This window comes from Dendrobates tinctorius, unplaced genomic scaffold (assembly GCF_039654945.1).
Source record: "Dendrobates tinctorius isolate UK_male_01 unplaced genomic scaffold, ASM3965494v1 ptg000163l, whole genome shotgun sequence".
NCBI lineage: Eukaryota > Metazoa > Chordata > Amphibia > Anura > Dendrobatidae > Dendrobates > Dendrobates tinctorius.
Genome location: NW_027361830.1, coordinates 8,186,382 through 8,203,099, shown reverse-complemented (window position 1 = coordinate 8,203,099; position 16,718 = coordinate 8,186,382). Strand labels below are relative to the sequence as shown.

The following is a 16,718-nucleotide window of genomic DNA, read 5'->3' as shown; positions in this document are numbered from 1 at the left end:
TCCTATGACATAAGCTCCATTAACCTTCACAAATGTGCAAATAGAACCTGTGGAATTTAACAACTCGGATTTCCAGTAGGAAACACGGTCACTAGCGAGATTACATGACAGCACGAGTACTGCCGTAAACTCCACCGACAGGGATGATGTGAATGAATGGAACCCATGGGCAATGTACAGTCGTCCGACCACACGACAAATTGTTCACTCCCGTCAGGAAATCTTTTACAAGTCAAAGAAAATGATCTACAATAACGCAAAGGGCATGGAAACAATCTACACAAATGCACATCCTTACGCTAACAGAACTCACTTATTTTGTAAGGGGCAATGTAAAAAGCAGGTACCAAGCAGGGACTAAAAGATGCCCATACACAGACTAAAGTTAACAAAAATGAACCATTTAACCCATAAAGAACATTCATAGGGTCCACCAGAAATCTTCCTTTGAAAGGGGGGAAAAAAAAAAAACAAAACCTCACGAAAATTGTTCAACCTTCGCCCGACGTCATTGAACATTGCCAGATTGGATGACTAATGGCCAACATGTGGATGGCTGCCTCAGCAGAACAATCTACCAGCCGATCATTCATTCATTCATTCATTCATTCAAGAGCTCAGGCATCAACCTGCTTCTAGCTAATGGGTATAGACACAAGGATATCGTACCGAAACAGGAAGAAGTTTTCATCCATGCTAGTCAAGTTCCATTTCTAGCATAATAATTTATGATTACTGGGATGGGCATTCCAGACGGATTGATCCATCGGGACGCTTGCCTCAACTATGCTCTCCCGATTATAATGCCACTAAAGTGGGATAACTTTTGATGAATTGGATAGGCTTCACCATGCCATGGCAAAGCTGTGCCAACTTTGGTTAAGGTGGCCAAATTTGGAGTAAAACACCAAAAGTCACAAAACTATGGAACATTTTGAGATTTATTTTTTGCCAATATCCTGCTAAAAACTATTCCACGAATCGGGCCCTTGATAATCAGGAGACTGGGGGTAAGTTTTTACTAAGTAGATTATAAAAGTTATTTAAAGATACTAAAACACAGAAGTTACGGAGGTCCACTGCTGCCCGCACCTGTGATTTGCCATATATTTCCTATAGCGGGCACTGGAAGCATACTCATGTTACTCAATGCGATGTCATACGTTACAAGACATAGAAACATGGGTGACACTTGTTTTTCAAGAGCCCTACTGCAATAAGAAATTACGAATCTGAAAGAACTTCGTTATGCGTATAATTCGGGAAGCTCCACACAAATCCCCCAAATGTGGACCTTACATGTACAGCACGGTATACATGTTAATAACATGCTGAATGTTTATGGGATGGAAAGCTCATTTAGGCTGTGTGCCCACGTAGCATTTTTTAAGCGTTCCTGCAGTGCTTTTAGACAAGCGATTCTGCTGCAGAAAGTCAGAAACGCTTAAGAAAAGCATCCAATTGATTTTTAATGAAAAACGTACATGTTGTGCCAATGGTGCGTTTTTAACCGCTGCGGAAACGCTTAGCTGTTAAAAACGCAGTTCATTAATTTTGCAGTATCGCATGCGATTCCGCATACCATCAATTATATTGGCCAAAACACGTTTAGGAAAACGCATGCAAAAACGCTTGACAAACGCGCGTCAAAAAACGCATGCGTTTCCTGGGAGCAGGGTGTGCGATTCTGCTCAGGTTTATTCTGCCTCAGAATCGCTACGTGGGCACAGAGCCTTAAGACTAATGCAGACAAACCGCAGAGCTTGGCAGCAGTCACTCATCAGTGTATGGAGCTGGGGAGTTCACAGCCGATGTTGGGAGGAACAGCGACCACTGCAGGAGTAGATATTAGCTGCTTGGTTGCGGTGCTGGGGTTGGACCCTAATGATCCAATACTTTAAGGATCGGAAATCAATAAGTTAGTCACATACAACCCCCTTAAAGGAATCCGTCACCAGTTTTTGCTACCCCGTGTGAGAGTGGCATGATATGGGGGGGGGGGGTCATTTACTGGGCTGCTTGCTGCAGATCTTGCAGTTCTCTTAAAGCTTAGCTCTGGATAACCCCACCCACATCACTGACAGCTCTGTCTACACTGCATAGGCAGAAAGCTGCCAAATAGTGGTGGCAGGGATATATAGAGCTCATAAACATGGAGGACTACATGGCAGCAGGTTTACTAGTCCTCTAGTGATCATTTTAGCAGCAGTAAATGAAAACTACATTAAGCAGCCCAGTAGGCGACACACCACTGGAACCAGGGTCTCTGTCTCTACATTATGCTGCTCTCATAGATATAATATATGGTAAAAACTTGGTGACAGATTCCCTTTAATTTGTGGAAATAATAGGTTTCGATAATGAACGCTTCTGTGGGTGTTATAGTTTTGGCAATCGTTGCACTTTGAAAGATAAGTACATAGCTCTTAAAATTATACTTCTGCTCCTTCCAAAAGCCACTTCAGAGAGACAGCACAAGACATGTATCTGAATTCAGCGGCCGCCCATTCATACAGCAAAATGTAGGACTGCTTACAACCTAAGCCAATGCTAGGAATTCCTGGTGGGAAGACCCACTGCAAGATGGGTTCTAGTCCTTCAATGGAATCAGGAGACGCCCCTTGTCCTCAGCCATCTTTGAGTGTGGCGCTTCCAGCACAGGGCACATCATACAGAAAGGAGCCCCCAATATGTGGCGGAGGTTACATAAGAGTTTACAGATCCCTTCCATCACCCGAGCGCCATGTATAAACAGTAATGACTCACAGGAAAATGAAAGCTCATGTCACTTACTTTATGAGCATCGTGAACAAGCACCTTGGCTAATTCCCTCCAGACGGCTGCATATCATCATCTCAAGTTACAACCTTACACAACAGATAACGTGCATGGGACGGGCATGAGGTCTAGCTGCAAACTGAAGAAAACCGAGCAGAGAAAAGGGCGCCTCATTCACCTGACAAGTCACAGCATGCCACTGGGGCGGCCGGCCGAAGTAAAAAAATATGGCAGCTCCCTAGTGAAGGCTCCAAAACCCCACACTTCCCTTTAGGAAGTCTTCTAAGTAGTTTGGAGAGATTTTGATACTGCCAACTGGGCAAAGATGGCTGATTGAGGGTAGGGGACGCGGGCATGTACACAAAGGTGCCGTGTTCTATTCCAACCAACCAGCTGGCAAAGTACATGGCAACAAGTATTTCCCCATGAAATACTACAGCAGAAAGTGACGATACCGAGTAATGTTGCCCACTATGGATACATTCACTGTCAGTAGTGCCCACTGATGGCAAACCATAAGATGGTGGAAATGGGGTTTTTTAAATGGAGACCGTGACCCCAAAAAGCTACCTATACAGGACTATAAAATGTATGTTTATACTGAAATCATGCTAGAAGTATTTTTTTGGTTGCAAATAAAGGAGCGCTCGCTGTGCTGATATGCCAGAGGGCACAACAGCGCAGACACTGGCCACGCCAGGGGGGCATCAGTGCGCCCTCGTCAGCAGCATATGGATTCAAAAGGAATTTATCTCCAACTACAAACACTAAAATGTGCATTACCGACAGGATTTATATAGAACCAAGTCCTCTATATAAATGTTTAACTAGCTGAATTTGCATTTTGGGGGAGACTTTCCCTAGAGCGCCACCGCAGGGGGAGTGAAGCATTACACCTTGCCCATTTAAATGTGCTGTCTGCAGGCACACCTGAGCTCTTCATAGCAGCTCTCTGCTGTGCTTAATAGGGGTCCCATTTTATTTAATGAGATTACCCTAAAGGGGTCATTCAGAAAGTGGGTTTCCTGTCAGACATCCCATTTGTGTGGTCAGGTATTTTAGAGCGGGTGTCCCCTAAAATGAAGAGCGGAGATCATTTATCCCGCCGCCTACATTATTTCGCTTTAATTATTGTATTGTTAACGTTGTTACTTATGACTGTTGTGTTTGAAACTGTTCAACTGTAAAGCGCTGCGGAATATGTTGGCGCTATATAAAGATTATTATTATTATTATTCCTCTGCTGCTCATCTGAGAAGCGGGTTGTCAGGTGGCCGCTGGGTGCCCACATCCTGCCCCTGCGGGGGGTGGACAGAATGGAGTGGAATTTGGGAGCCAGTTAGACCCCTCTAGGAGCCATGAGAATGGAGCAGCTGCAGGCGGGATGTTCCTGGGTGCGCCGCCCTGGGTCACCCTCAGTGAGCCGCTCATCTTTCCTGCCATCCTCCCCCGAATACCCAGGTAGTGAGAGTGACAGGCAGATACCGCCAGGCCAAGTCCCATCCAAATATTTGTACCACATTAATGATTAATACGGCACCATTGGAATGTGCCACTCTCCAGCACTGAGCTAGTGGAATACCGCAGCATGGGAGCACAACTCTGATAAAGCCGTCTGCGGGGCCAGAGTGGGCGCCATTCCCATGTACAACCACCAATAGTGCCAGTGGGCTGTGCCACTCATTACAGCCGTGGAACGTCCCACCCACACACAACTACGTGTTTACACACCAGTCACTGAAGGGTGCCCACCTCTAAATTCCATGCCAGTCACTGAACGGTCAGAGACTGTGGGACCCCCGCAGTGCCATCTATAACAGCAGTCCCATGGAAAACCCCACTAACCATCCTCCTGGGTGATGCCTGGCAGACCCCACTAACCAGCCTCCTGGGTGATGCCTGGCAGACCCCACTAACCAGCCTCCTGGGAGATGCCTGGCAGACCCCACTAACCAGCCTCCTGGGAGATGCCTGGCAGACCCCACTAACCAGCCTCCTGGGAGATGCCTGGCAGACCCCACTAACCAGCCTCCTGGGAGATGCCTGGCAGACCCCACTAACCAGCCTCCTGGGTGATGCCTGGCAGACCCCACTAACCATCCTCCTGGGTGATGCCTGGCAGACCCCACTAACCATCCTCCTGGGTGATGCCTGGCAGACCCCACTAACCATCCTCCTGGGTGAGTGATGCATGGCAGACCCCACTAACCATCCTCCTGGGTGATGCCTGGCAGACCCCACTAACCATCCTCCTGGGTGATGCCTGGCAGACCCCACTAACCATCCTCCTGGGTGATGCCTGGCAGACCCCACTAACCATCCTCCTGGGTGATGCCTGGCAGACCCCACTAACCATCCTCCTGGGTGATGCCTGGCAGACCCCACTAACCATCCTCCTGGGTGATGCATGGCAGACCCCACTAACCATCCTCCTGGGTGATGCATGGCAGACCCCAATAACCATCCTCCTGGGTGATGCATGGCAGACCCCAATAACCATCCTCCTGGGTGATGCATGGCAGACCCCAATAACCATCCTCCTGGGTGATGTATGGCAGACCCCACTAACCATCCTCCTGGGTGATGCCTGGCAGACCCCACTAACCATCCTCCTGGGTGAGTGATGTATGGCAGACCCCACTAACCATCCTCCTGGGTGATGCCTGGCAGACCCCACTAACCATCCTCCTGGGTGATGCCTGGCAGACCCCACTAACCATCCTCCTGGGTGATGTATGGCAGACCCCAATAACCATCCTCCTGGGTGATGCCTGGCAGACCCCAATAACCATCCTCCTGGGTGATGCCTGGCAGACCCCAATAACCATCCTCCTGGGTGAGTGATGTATGGCAGACCCCACTAACCATCCTCCTGGGTGATGCCTGGCAGACCCCACTAACCAGCCTCCTGGGTGATGTATGGCAGACCCCAATAACCATCCTCCTGGGTGATGTATGGCAGACCCCAATAACCATCCTCCTGGGTGATGTATGGCAGACCCCAATAACCATCCTCCTGGGTGATGCCTGGCAGACCCCAATAACCATCCTCCTGGGTGATGCATGGCAGACCCCAATAACCATCCTCCTGGGTGATGCATGGCAGACCCCAATAACCATCCTCCTGGGTGATGCATGGCAGACCCCAATAACCATCCTCCTGGGTGATGTATGGCAGACCCCACTAACCATCCTCCTGGGTGATGCCTGGCAGACCCCACTAACCATCCTCCTGGGTGAGTGATGTATGGCAGACCCCACTAACCATCCTCCTGGGTGATGCCTGGCAGACCCCACTAACCATCCTCCTGGGTGATGCCTGGCAGACCCCACTAACCATCCTCCTGGGTGATGCCTGGCAGACCCCACTAACCATCCTCCTGGGTGATGTATGGCAGACCCCAATAACCATCCTCCTTGGTGATGCCTGGCAGACCCCAATAACCATCCTCCTGGGTGATGCCTGGCAGACCCCAATAACCATCCTCCTGGGTGATGCCTGGCAGACCCCAATAACCATCCTCCTGGGTGAGTGATGTATGGCAGACCCCACTAACCATCCTCCTGGGTGATGCCTGGCAGACCCCACTAACCATCCTCCTGGGTGATGTATGGCAGACCCCAATAACCATCCTCCTGGGTGATGTATGGCAGACCCCAATAACCATCCTCCTGGGTGATGTATGGCAGACCCCAATAACCATCCTCCTGGGTGATGCCTGGCAGACCCCAATAACCATCCTCCTGGGTGAGTGATGTATGGCAGACCCCAATATCCATCCTCCTGGGTGAGTGATGTATGGCAGACCCCACTAACCATCCTCCTGGGTGATGTATGGCAGACCCCAATAACCATCCTCCTGGGTGAGTGATGTATGGCAGACCCCACTAACCATCCTCCTGGGTGATGTATGGCAGACCCCAATAACCATCCTCCTGGGTGAGTGATGTATGGCAGACCCCACTAACCATCCTCCTGGTTTAGTGATGTATGGCAGACCCCACTAACCATCCTCCTGGGTGAGTGATGTATGGCAGACCCCACTAACCATCCTCCTGGGTGATGCCTGGCAGACCCCACTAACCATCCTCCTGGGTGATGCCTGGCAGACCCCACTAACCATCCTCCTGGGTGATGCCTGGCAGACCCCAATAACCATCCTCCTGGGTGATGCCTGGCAGACCCCAATAACCATCCTCCTGGGTGAGTGATGTATGGCAGACCCCACTAACCATCCTCCTGGGTGATGCCTGGCAGACCCCACTAACCAGCCTCCTGGGTGATGTATGGCAGACCCCAATAACCATCCTCCTGGGTGATGTATGGCAGACCCCAATAACCATCCTCCTGGGTGATGTATGGCAGACCCCAATAACCATCCTCCTGGGTGATGCCTGGCAGACCCCAATAACCATCCTCCTGGGTGATGCATGGCAGACCCCAATAACCATCCTCCTGGGTGATGCATGGCAGACCCCAATAACCATCCTCCTGGGTGATGCATGGCAGACCCCAATAACCATCCTCCTGGGTGATGTATGGCAGACCCCACTAACCATCCTCCTGGGTGATGCCTGGCAGACCCCACTAACCATCCTCCTGGGTGAGTGATGTATGGCAGACCCCACTAACCATCCTCCTGGGTGATGCCTGGCAGACCCCACTAACCATCCTCCTGGGTGATGCCTGGCAGACCCCACTAACCATCCTCCTGGGTGATGCCTGGCAGACCCCACTAACCATCCTCCTGGGTGATGTATGGCAGACCCCAATAACCATCCTCCTTGGTGATGCCTGGCAGACCCCAATAACCATCCTCCTGGGTGATGCCTGGCAGACCCCAATAACCATCCTCCTGGGTGATGCCTGGCAGACCCCAATAACCATCCTCCTGGGTGAGTGATGTATGGCAGACCCCACTAACCATCCTCCTGGGTGATGCCTGGCAGACCCCACTAACCATCCTCCTGGGTGATGTATGGCAGACCCCAATAACCATCCTCCTGGGTGATGTATGGCAGACCCCAATAACCATCCTCCTGGGTGATGTATGGCAGACCCCAATAACCATCCTCCTGGGTGATGCCTGGCAGACCCCAATAACCATCCTCCTGGGTGAGTGATGTATGGCAGACCCCAATATCCATCCTCCTGGGTGAGTGATGTATGGCAGACCCCACTAACCATCCTCCTGGGTGATGTATGGCAGACCCCAATAACCATCCTCCTGGGTGAGTGATGTATGGCAGACCCCACTAACCATCCTCCTGGGTGATGTATGGCAGACCCCAATAACCATCCTCCTGGGTGAGTGATGTATGGCAGACCCCACTAACCATCCTCCTGGTTTAGTGATGTATGGCAGACCCCACTAACCATCCTCCTGGGTGAGTGATGTATGGCAGACCCCACTAACCATCCTCCTGGGTGATGCCTGGCAGACCCCACTAACCATCCTCCTGGGTGAGTGACGTATGGCAGACCCCACTAACCATCCTCCTGGGTGATGTATGGCAGACCCCACTAACCATCCTCCTGGGTGATGTATGGCAGACCCCACTAACCATCCTCCTGGGTGATGTATGGCAGACCCCAATATCCATCCTCCTGGGTGATGTATGGCAGACCCCTATGCCCGGCATTCCCAGGGGCACAGCCCTACCTGCATAGAAGCGGATGAGGCAGCCGATCTCGGGCTCCATGCCCTCCTCCTGCACCCGGCACAGGTCCCGGAAGCCCAGCTGGAAGAGGTAATCGTTCTGCAGCAGCAGCGGCTTCTCGTGCGGCTCCAGCCTGCGGCCGCTGTCCCCGTGGAGCTGCACGTACAGGGAGCCGTGCACATGGCTGAGCGGCCGGACTGTGACTGCGGGCGGCGGCGGCTCCGCGCTCAGCTCTTCCACCGACGACGAGGAGGAGGACGAGGCGGCTCCGCAGTGGAAGAGTTCCAGGCCCTGGCACACCGCGTCCTCCGGCTGGACTCCGTTCACCTCCTCGGGGTCCCAGCAGTCTGGCCGGCCCACCCAGGTCCCTGAGCCGGAGAAGACCTCCGGCCGCTCGCCGCTGGTGCCCGCATCAGGGGCCTGGCCCAGCACCCTCAGCACCCCGGACGAGCCCCCTCCTGGCCGCAGCAGCCGGGCCGCCACCTCGCCGGCCGTGGTGTCCAGGGTGCAGAGCAGCGGCCGGAGGCCGGGAGACGAGCGCGGCTCGTAGATCTGCAGGCAGCCCCTCCGCAGCTCCCCGCGCACCCACTCGCGCTCCTGCGGCTGCAGCTGCACCCACTGGCGGTACTTGAGCAGGGTCTTCCTGTCCAGGCTGCGGGTGCCGGGCCCCAGGGTGGAGGGGGCGGCGGAGCCCAGGGGGGTCGCGGACAAGTTCCTCTTGAGCCGCCGCCTCCTCCTCAGCAGCAGCGCGGAGTTGGCGGAGGAGCTGTGGCAGTTCCCGGCCGGGGGCAGCACGAGTGTCGCGCCTCCATCCATCCCCGGCCGCTGCTTCTCCCCATCTGCTGCCGCCGCTGGCTGCTCCATGGACTGTGAGGCGGAACCTTCCAGACGAGCGAGCATCGGATCTAAGCCTCAATCCCGCGCATCCCACGGGGGCCACGTCTAGGCAGTGCCGGCTGCACGGTGCGCCATCATGGAGGTGATGTTGATCGAAGGCTCCGTCTGTAATTGCTGGAGATTGCCAGCCCCGCCACTCCATGCACCGAGGGGTGTGACCTGCCTGCCAGCTTCATACATATTAAGCAGCAGCCTGTCACTGGGCCAGCACCCAGCCAGGAGAGCCTGTCATTCTGACGGCGGCTGCGTCACAGGCCGCGCGGTGCAGCTCGGGACTTGTAGTCCGGGTGTCATAGCCCGCCGGGAATGGCAAGGGTGTGGGCTTAGCGAATCTCCTCAGTGGCTCCTAGCTGTGAACTACTGTGAGCGGGCACACCTCTCAAGTGATCAGAGACTAGTCCGTGTCTGGTGTTATTCAGTCTGACAGATGAAACCATTCACTGGGAAGGGGAGTAACGGCTGTGTCAGCAGGAGAGTGGCGCAATTGTACTCGCCACACGTTACCCTAGGTAATGTGGTCCTAGTAGACCTCCCCTTTAAGTGCGTTCTGGTAATGGGCATCCCTGGCTATAGATATTTCATAATAATGGTTTCAAAGAATTTATTTTACTGTAGTTAGCAATGTGGCCTCATTATATGTGGCCATGGGTGTGAAGATGACAGTTGTCAAAGAAAAAATGACCAAAATTGGCAATCTCTTGCAAAGTGGTTGTCCACTTCAGGGTGCAGTCGTCCACTTCAGGGTGCAGTCGTCCACCTCAGGGTGCAGTCGTCCACCTCAGGGCGCAGGTGGCCAATTAATAGTTGACCACATTGTATAATTTATAAAGTTCAGCTAAAAGATTAACTGCATGGCACTTCTGCGAACTGCATACTGGGCACCTATAGTATTGGTAATGCCCTGCAACGTCACGCGCAAAGATGTCGGCAGGCTCGGTCTGGCCTGGCGGGGTACTGGGTAAACGCCCAGTGGGTTGCGGGGGCCCTTTAAATTTGCTGCCCCTTTAAATGTGTTGGCCCCTTAAGAGCCACAGGGACGCGCCACGCGCGGTCGGGCAGCGACCCCCTGGCTGGCTGGCTCCGGTGGCTCCTGACAGTCTGTGATGACTCACCGCTCTCACACTGGCCGCCGCGTGACCTTGCTGCTGCATACAGTTCACAACAGCGGCGCAGCCTGTTCTTGATGGTCGGTGACAACCGCCCCGCGCTCAGATTTCCTGGTCTGTAGCTGGCTGCTGCTTGGCTAATAGCAGCGCTAGCACACAGACAAGAGGGCGCCACCGGCCCGCCGCACTCTGCAGTGCTCACCCTGCTGCTCCCGCTCCCTCTGCGCCTCAGTGTGTACACAGCCCTCCGGTCCGATGAGTAGAAAATAGTAGGGGAAGGGGAGAGTCAGGGTCTGTGCCGTGTCCAGTGTCCTTGGCTTTGTGGTGGTGGTGGTGGGGCCCATAATATACTGTATGGGTGCCCATAATATACTGTATGGAGGACAGGGGGCCCATAATATACTGTATGGAGGACAGGGGGCCCATAATATACCGTATGGAGGAGCAGGGGCCCATAATATACTGTATGGAGGAGCAGAGGGCCCATAATATACTGTATGGAGGCGCATGAGGGCCATAATATACTGTATGGAGGAGCAGGGGGGCCATAGTATGCTGCATGGAGGAGCAAGGGGGGCTGGGGGCCCATAATGTGCTGAATGGAGGAGCAGGGGGGCCATAGTATGCTGCATGGAGGAGCAGGGGAAGCCATAATGTGCTGCATGGAGGAGCAAGGGAGGCCATAGTATGCTGCATGGAGGAGCAGGGGAGGCCATAATGTGCTGCATGGAGGAGCAGGGTAGGCCATAATGTGTTAAATGGATGAGCGGGGGGGCCATAATGTGCTGCATGGAGGAGCAGGGGAGGCCATAATGTGCTGCATGGAGGAGCAGAGGAGGCCATAGTATGCTGCATGGAGGCGCAGGGGGGCCATAGTGTGCTGCATGGAGGAGCAGAGGAGGCCATAGTGTGCTGCAAGTAGGAGCAGGGGAGGCCATAATGTGCTGCATGGAGGAGCAGGGGAGGCCATAATGTGCTGCATGGAGGAGCACGGGAGGCCATAATGTGTTAAATGGATGAGTGGGGGAAGGCCATAATGTGCTGCATGGAGGAGCAGGGGAGGCCATAATGTGCTGCATGGAGGAGCAGGGGAGGCCATAATGTGCTGCATGGAGGAGCAGAGGAGGCCATAATATGCTGCATGGAGGAGCAGGGGGGCCATAATGTGCTGCATGGAGGAGCAGAGGAGGCCATAGTATGCTGCATGGAGGCGTAGGGGGGCCATAGTGTGCTGCATGGAGGAGCAGAGGAGGCCATAGTGTGCTGCATGGAGGAGCAGGGGAGGCCATAATGTGTTAAATGGATGAGTGGGGGGGAGGCCATAATGTGCTGCATGGAGGAGCAGGGGAGGCCATAATGTGCTGCATGGAGGAGCAGGGGAGGCCATAATGTGATAAATGGATGAGCGGGGGGGTCCATAATGTGCTGCATGGAGGAGCAGGGGAGGCCATAATATGCTGCATGGAGGAGCAGGGGAGGCCATAGTATGCTGCAGGGGGGGGCGGGGGCCCATAATGTGCTGCAGGGGGGCCGGGCGCCCATAATGTGCTGCATGGAGTAGCAGGGGGGCCATAATGTGCTGCATGGAGGAGCAGGGGAGGCCATTATGTGCTGCATGGAGGAGCAGGGGAGGCCATAGTATGCTGCATGGAGGAGTTGTGGGGCCGGGGACCCATAATGTGCTGCATGGAGGAGCAGGGGGGCCGGGGGCCCATAATGTGCTGCATGGAGGAGCAGGGGGCCCATAATGTGCTGCATGGAGGAGCAGGGGGCCCATAATGTGCTGCAAGGAGGAGCAGGGGGCCCATAATGTGCTGCATGGAGGAGCAGGGGAGGCCATAATGTGCTGCATGGAGGAGCAGCGGAGCCATAATGTACTGCATGGAGGAGCAAGGGGCCCATAATACTGTATGAAGGAGCAGGTGCCCCATAATGCTGTATGGAGGAGCATTATATGGTGCCCATACTACTGTATGGCGGACTATGTGGTTGCACATAATACTGTTAATACTGTATGGCGGACAGTGTGGTTGCTCATAATACTGGATGGCGGACTATGTGGTGCCCATAGTACTGTATGGCGGACTATGTGGGTGCTCGTAATACTGTATGGAGGACTATGTGGTTGCCCATAATACTGTATGGCGGACTATGTGGGTGCTCATAATACTGGAGGAGCAGGGGAGGCCATAATGTGCTGCATGGAGGAGCAGGGGAGGCCATAATGTGCTGCATGGAGGAGCAGAGGAGGCCATAGTATGCTGCATGGAGGGGCAGGGGGGCCATAGTGTGCTGCATGGAGGAACAGAGGAGGCCATAATGTGCTGCATGGAGGAGCAGGGGAGGCCATAATGTGCTGCATGGAGGAGCAGAGGAGGCCATAGTATGCTGCATGGAGGAGCAGGGGAGGCCATAATGCGCTGCACAGAGGAGCAGGGGAGGCCATAATGTGTTAAATGGATGAGCGGGGGGGGCATAATGTGCTGCATGGAGGAGCAGGGGAGGCCATAATGTGCTGCATGGAGGAGCAGAGGAGGCCATAATATGATGCATGGAGGAGCAGGGGGGCCATAATGTGCTGCATGGAGGAGCAGAGGAGGCCATAATATGCTGCATGGAGGAGCAGGGGAGGCCATAATGTGCTGCATGGAGGAGCAGGGGAGGCCATAATGTATTAAATGGATGAGCGGGGGGGGCCATAATGTGCTGCATGGAGGAGCAGGGGAGGACATAATGTGCTGCATGGAGGAGCAGGGGAGGCCATAGTATGCTGCATGGAGGAGCAGGGGGGGCCGGGGGCCCATAATGTGCTGCATGGAGGAGCAGGGGGGCCATAATGTGCTGCATGGAGGAGCAGGGGAGGCCATTATGTGCTGCATGGAGGAGCAGGGGAGGCCATTGTATGCTGCATGGAGGAGCTGGGGGGCTGGGGGCCCATAATGTGCTGCATGATGGAGCAGGGGGGCCGGGGGCCCATAATGTGCTGCATGGAGGAGCAGGGGGGCCATAATGTGCTGCATGGAGGAGCAGGGGAGGCCATAATGTGCTGCATGGAGGAGCAGCGGAGCCATAATGTGCTGCATGGAGGAGCAGGGGAGGCCATAATGTGCTGCGTGGAGGAGCAGGGGAGGCCATAATGTGCTGCATGGAGGAGCAGCGGAGCCATAATGTGCTGCATGGAGGAGCAGGGGAGGCCATAATGTGCTGCATGGAGGAGCAGGGGAGGCCATAATGTGCTGCATGGAGGAGCAGCGGAGCCATAATGTGCTGCATGGAGGAGCAGGGGAGGCCATAATGTGCTGCGTGGAGGAGCAGGGGAGGCCATAATGTGCTGCATGGAGGAGCAGCGGAGCCATAATGTGCTGCATGGAGGAGCAGGGGGGCCATAATGTGATGCATGGAGGAGCAGGGGAGGCCATAATGTGCTGCATGGAGGAGCAGCGGAGCCATAATGTGCTGCATGGAGGAGCAGGGGAGGCCATAATGTGCTGCGTGGAGGAGCAGGGGGGCCATAATGTGCTGCAATGAGGAGCAGGGGGGCCATAATGTGCTGCAATGAAGAGCAGGGGGGCCATAATGTGCTGCATGGAGGAGCAAGGGGCCCATAATACTGTATGAAGGAGCAGGTGCCCCAAAATACTGTATGGAGGAGCATTATTGTCATGGCGCAGGCCCCTGCTCCTCCTACTTACCTCTCTGCGTGCTCTGCCTGGCGCGCTCCTGCTTCTCGGCGCCTCCCCGCGCCCGGCCTCCGGCTCCCTCGGCGTCGGGCATGAGCACACAGCGCGCGGCCTCCTGGGTAAGGTGACGCGCTGGCCCTGCCCCCAACATGGCGGCGCCCACCGCTACTTATGCCCGGCGCCAGCTTAGGTAAGACGCCCAATTGTCGTATGCGGTGACGCTGTCTGTTGCAGTGCTCTCTGCGTCCTCAGGCCTTCCTCTTCCTCCTAGTAGGTGTGCAGGAGCCGTCTGTGCTTTACAGCCGATGCTCCACTGTAAAGGGGATAACGACTGACAGATATTTGCATATAACTGTAGGCAGGGGCGGGCTGGGCCGGGTGGCAGGGAGGAAAATGCCCCCCGGGCCGCTTCCCCAGCAGCTGTACAGGGCCGGCCGCCTGAAGGCCCTGCACAGTAAACTGCGTGCGGCCGTGTGTGTTGTGCTGTGATGTGGCCGGCAGCAGACACGGCCGCGCAGGTGTGCACATCACAGTCTGTCTCAGCCGCTGTCTGCAGCTTATGAGACAGACAGACTGTGCTGTGCTCGCAGGCGGCATGATGACGTCATTGTCTCGCGCCGCTCTACGGGCCTGAAGAGAAGACGGAGGCTGCAGTGCCGGGAAACAGGATGAGGTGAGTATAAACTTTATTATTTTTTATATGAACGGGGCTGTGGGGCCATCATACTGTATATATGGGGGGGGTGAAACTGCGGCCATCATAATATATATATGGGGGGTGAAACTGCGGCCATCATACTGTATATATGGGGGGGTGGGGGTGAAACTGCGGCCATCATACTGTATATGTGGGGGGGTGGGGGTGAAACTGCGGCCATCATACTGTATATGTGGGGGGGTGAAACTGCGGCCATCATACTGTATATATGGGGAGGGTGAAACTGCAGCCATCATACTGTATATATGGGGGGGTGAAACTGCGGCCATCATACTGTATATGTGGGGGGGGGAAACTGCGGCCATCATACTTGTATATATGGGGGGGTTGAAACTGTGGCCATCATACTGTATATATGGGGGGGTGAAACTGCGGCCATCAAACTATATATGGGGAGGTGAAACTGCGACCATCATACTGTATATATGGGGGGGGTGAAACTGCGGCCATCATACTGTATATATGGGGGTGAAACTGCGGCCATCATACTGTATATATGGGGGGGTGAAACTGTGGCCATCATACTGTATATATGGGGGGGTGAAACCGGCCATCATACTGAATTGATGGGGGGGTGAAACTGCGGCCATAATATTGTATATATGGGGGAGTGGAACTGCGGCCATCATACTGTATATATGGGGGGTGAAACTGTGGCCATCATACTGTATATATGGGGAGGGTGAAACTGCGGCCATCATTCTGTATATATGGGGGGGGGTGAAACTGCGGCCATCATACTGTATATACACTGTGTTCCAAATTATTATGCAAATTGGATTTAAGTGTCATAAAGATGTAATTTTTTGTTTATCAAATAAACTCATAGATGGTATTGTGTATCAGGGCTCTTTGGATCACTGAAATCAATCTCAAATGCCTGTGATAATTAGTTTACCAGGTGAGCTCAATTAAAGGAAAGCTACTTAAGAATGATGTTCCACATTATTAAGCAGGGCACAGGTTTCAAGGAATATAGGAAAGAAAAAGGATCTCTCTGCTGCTGAAAAGCATCAAATAGTGCAATGCCTTGGTCAAGAGATGAAAACATTAGATATTTCCCAAAAACAAACGTGATCATTGTACTGTTAAGAGATTTGTGGTTGATTCTGAGCACAGACATGTTTGTGCTGATAAAGGCAGAATGAGGAAGGTTTCTGCCAGGCAAGTTCATTGGATTAAGAGAGTGGCTGCTAAAAAGCCATTACAAACCAGCAAACAGATATTTAAAGCTGCTGATGCCTCTGGAGTCCCTCGAACCTCAAGGTGTAGGATCCTTCAAAGGCTTGCTGTGGTGCATAAATCTACTATTCGGCCACCCCTAAACAGTGCTCACAAGCAGAAATGGTTGCAGTGGGCCCAGACATACATGAAGACTAATTTTCAAAGTCTTGTTTACTGATGAGTGTCGAGCAACCCTGGATGGTCCAGATGGATGGAGTAGTGGATGGTTGGCGGATGGCCACTATGTCCCAACAAGGCTGCAACATCAGCAAGGAGGTGGAAGAGTCATGTTTTGGGCCGGAATCATGGGGAAACAGCTGGTAGGGCCCTTTAAGGTTCCTGAAGGTGTGAAAATGACCTCTGCATATAGAGTATATAGAGTTTCTGACTGACAGCTGTCTTCCATGGTATAAAAAGCAGAAATGTGCCTTCAGGAGCAAAATCATCTTCATGCATGACAATGCACCATCTCATGCTGCAAAGAATACCTCTGAGTTATTGACTGCTATAGGCATAAAAGGAGATAAACTCATGGTGTGTCCACCATCTTCCCCTGACCTCAACCCTATAGAGAACCTTTGGAGTATCATCAAGCAAAAGATCTATGAGGGTGGGAGGCAGTTCACATCAAAACAGCAACTCTGGGAGGCTAAT

At 53.5% G+C, this 16,718-nt stretch overlaps 1 protein-coding gene across 1 annotated transcript in view; it reads right to left on the bottom strand.

Annotated features, from left to right (window-relative positions):
• The window catches only part of PHLPP1 (PH domain and leucine rich repeat protein phosphatase 1), a 127,222-nt gene extending 117,560 nt beyond the window's left edge, over positions 1-9,662 (bottom strand). Inside the window, exon 1 of the mRNA XM_073550183.1 lies at positions 8,442-9,662. Within this exon, the coding sequence (XP_073406284.1) occupies positions 8,442-9,339 (898 nt within the window). The 5' untranslated portion in view covers positions 9,340-9,662. The remainder of the gene's footprint in view (positions 1-8,441) is intronic.
• Between the last annotated feature and the right edge of the window lie 7,056 nt (positions 9,663-16,718).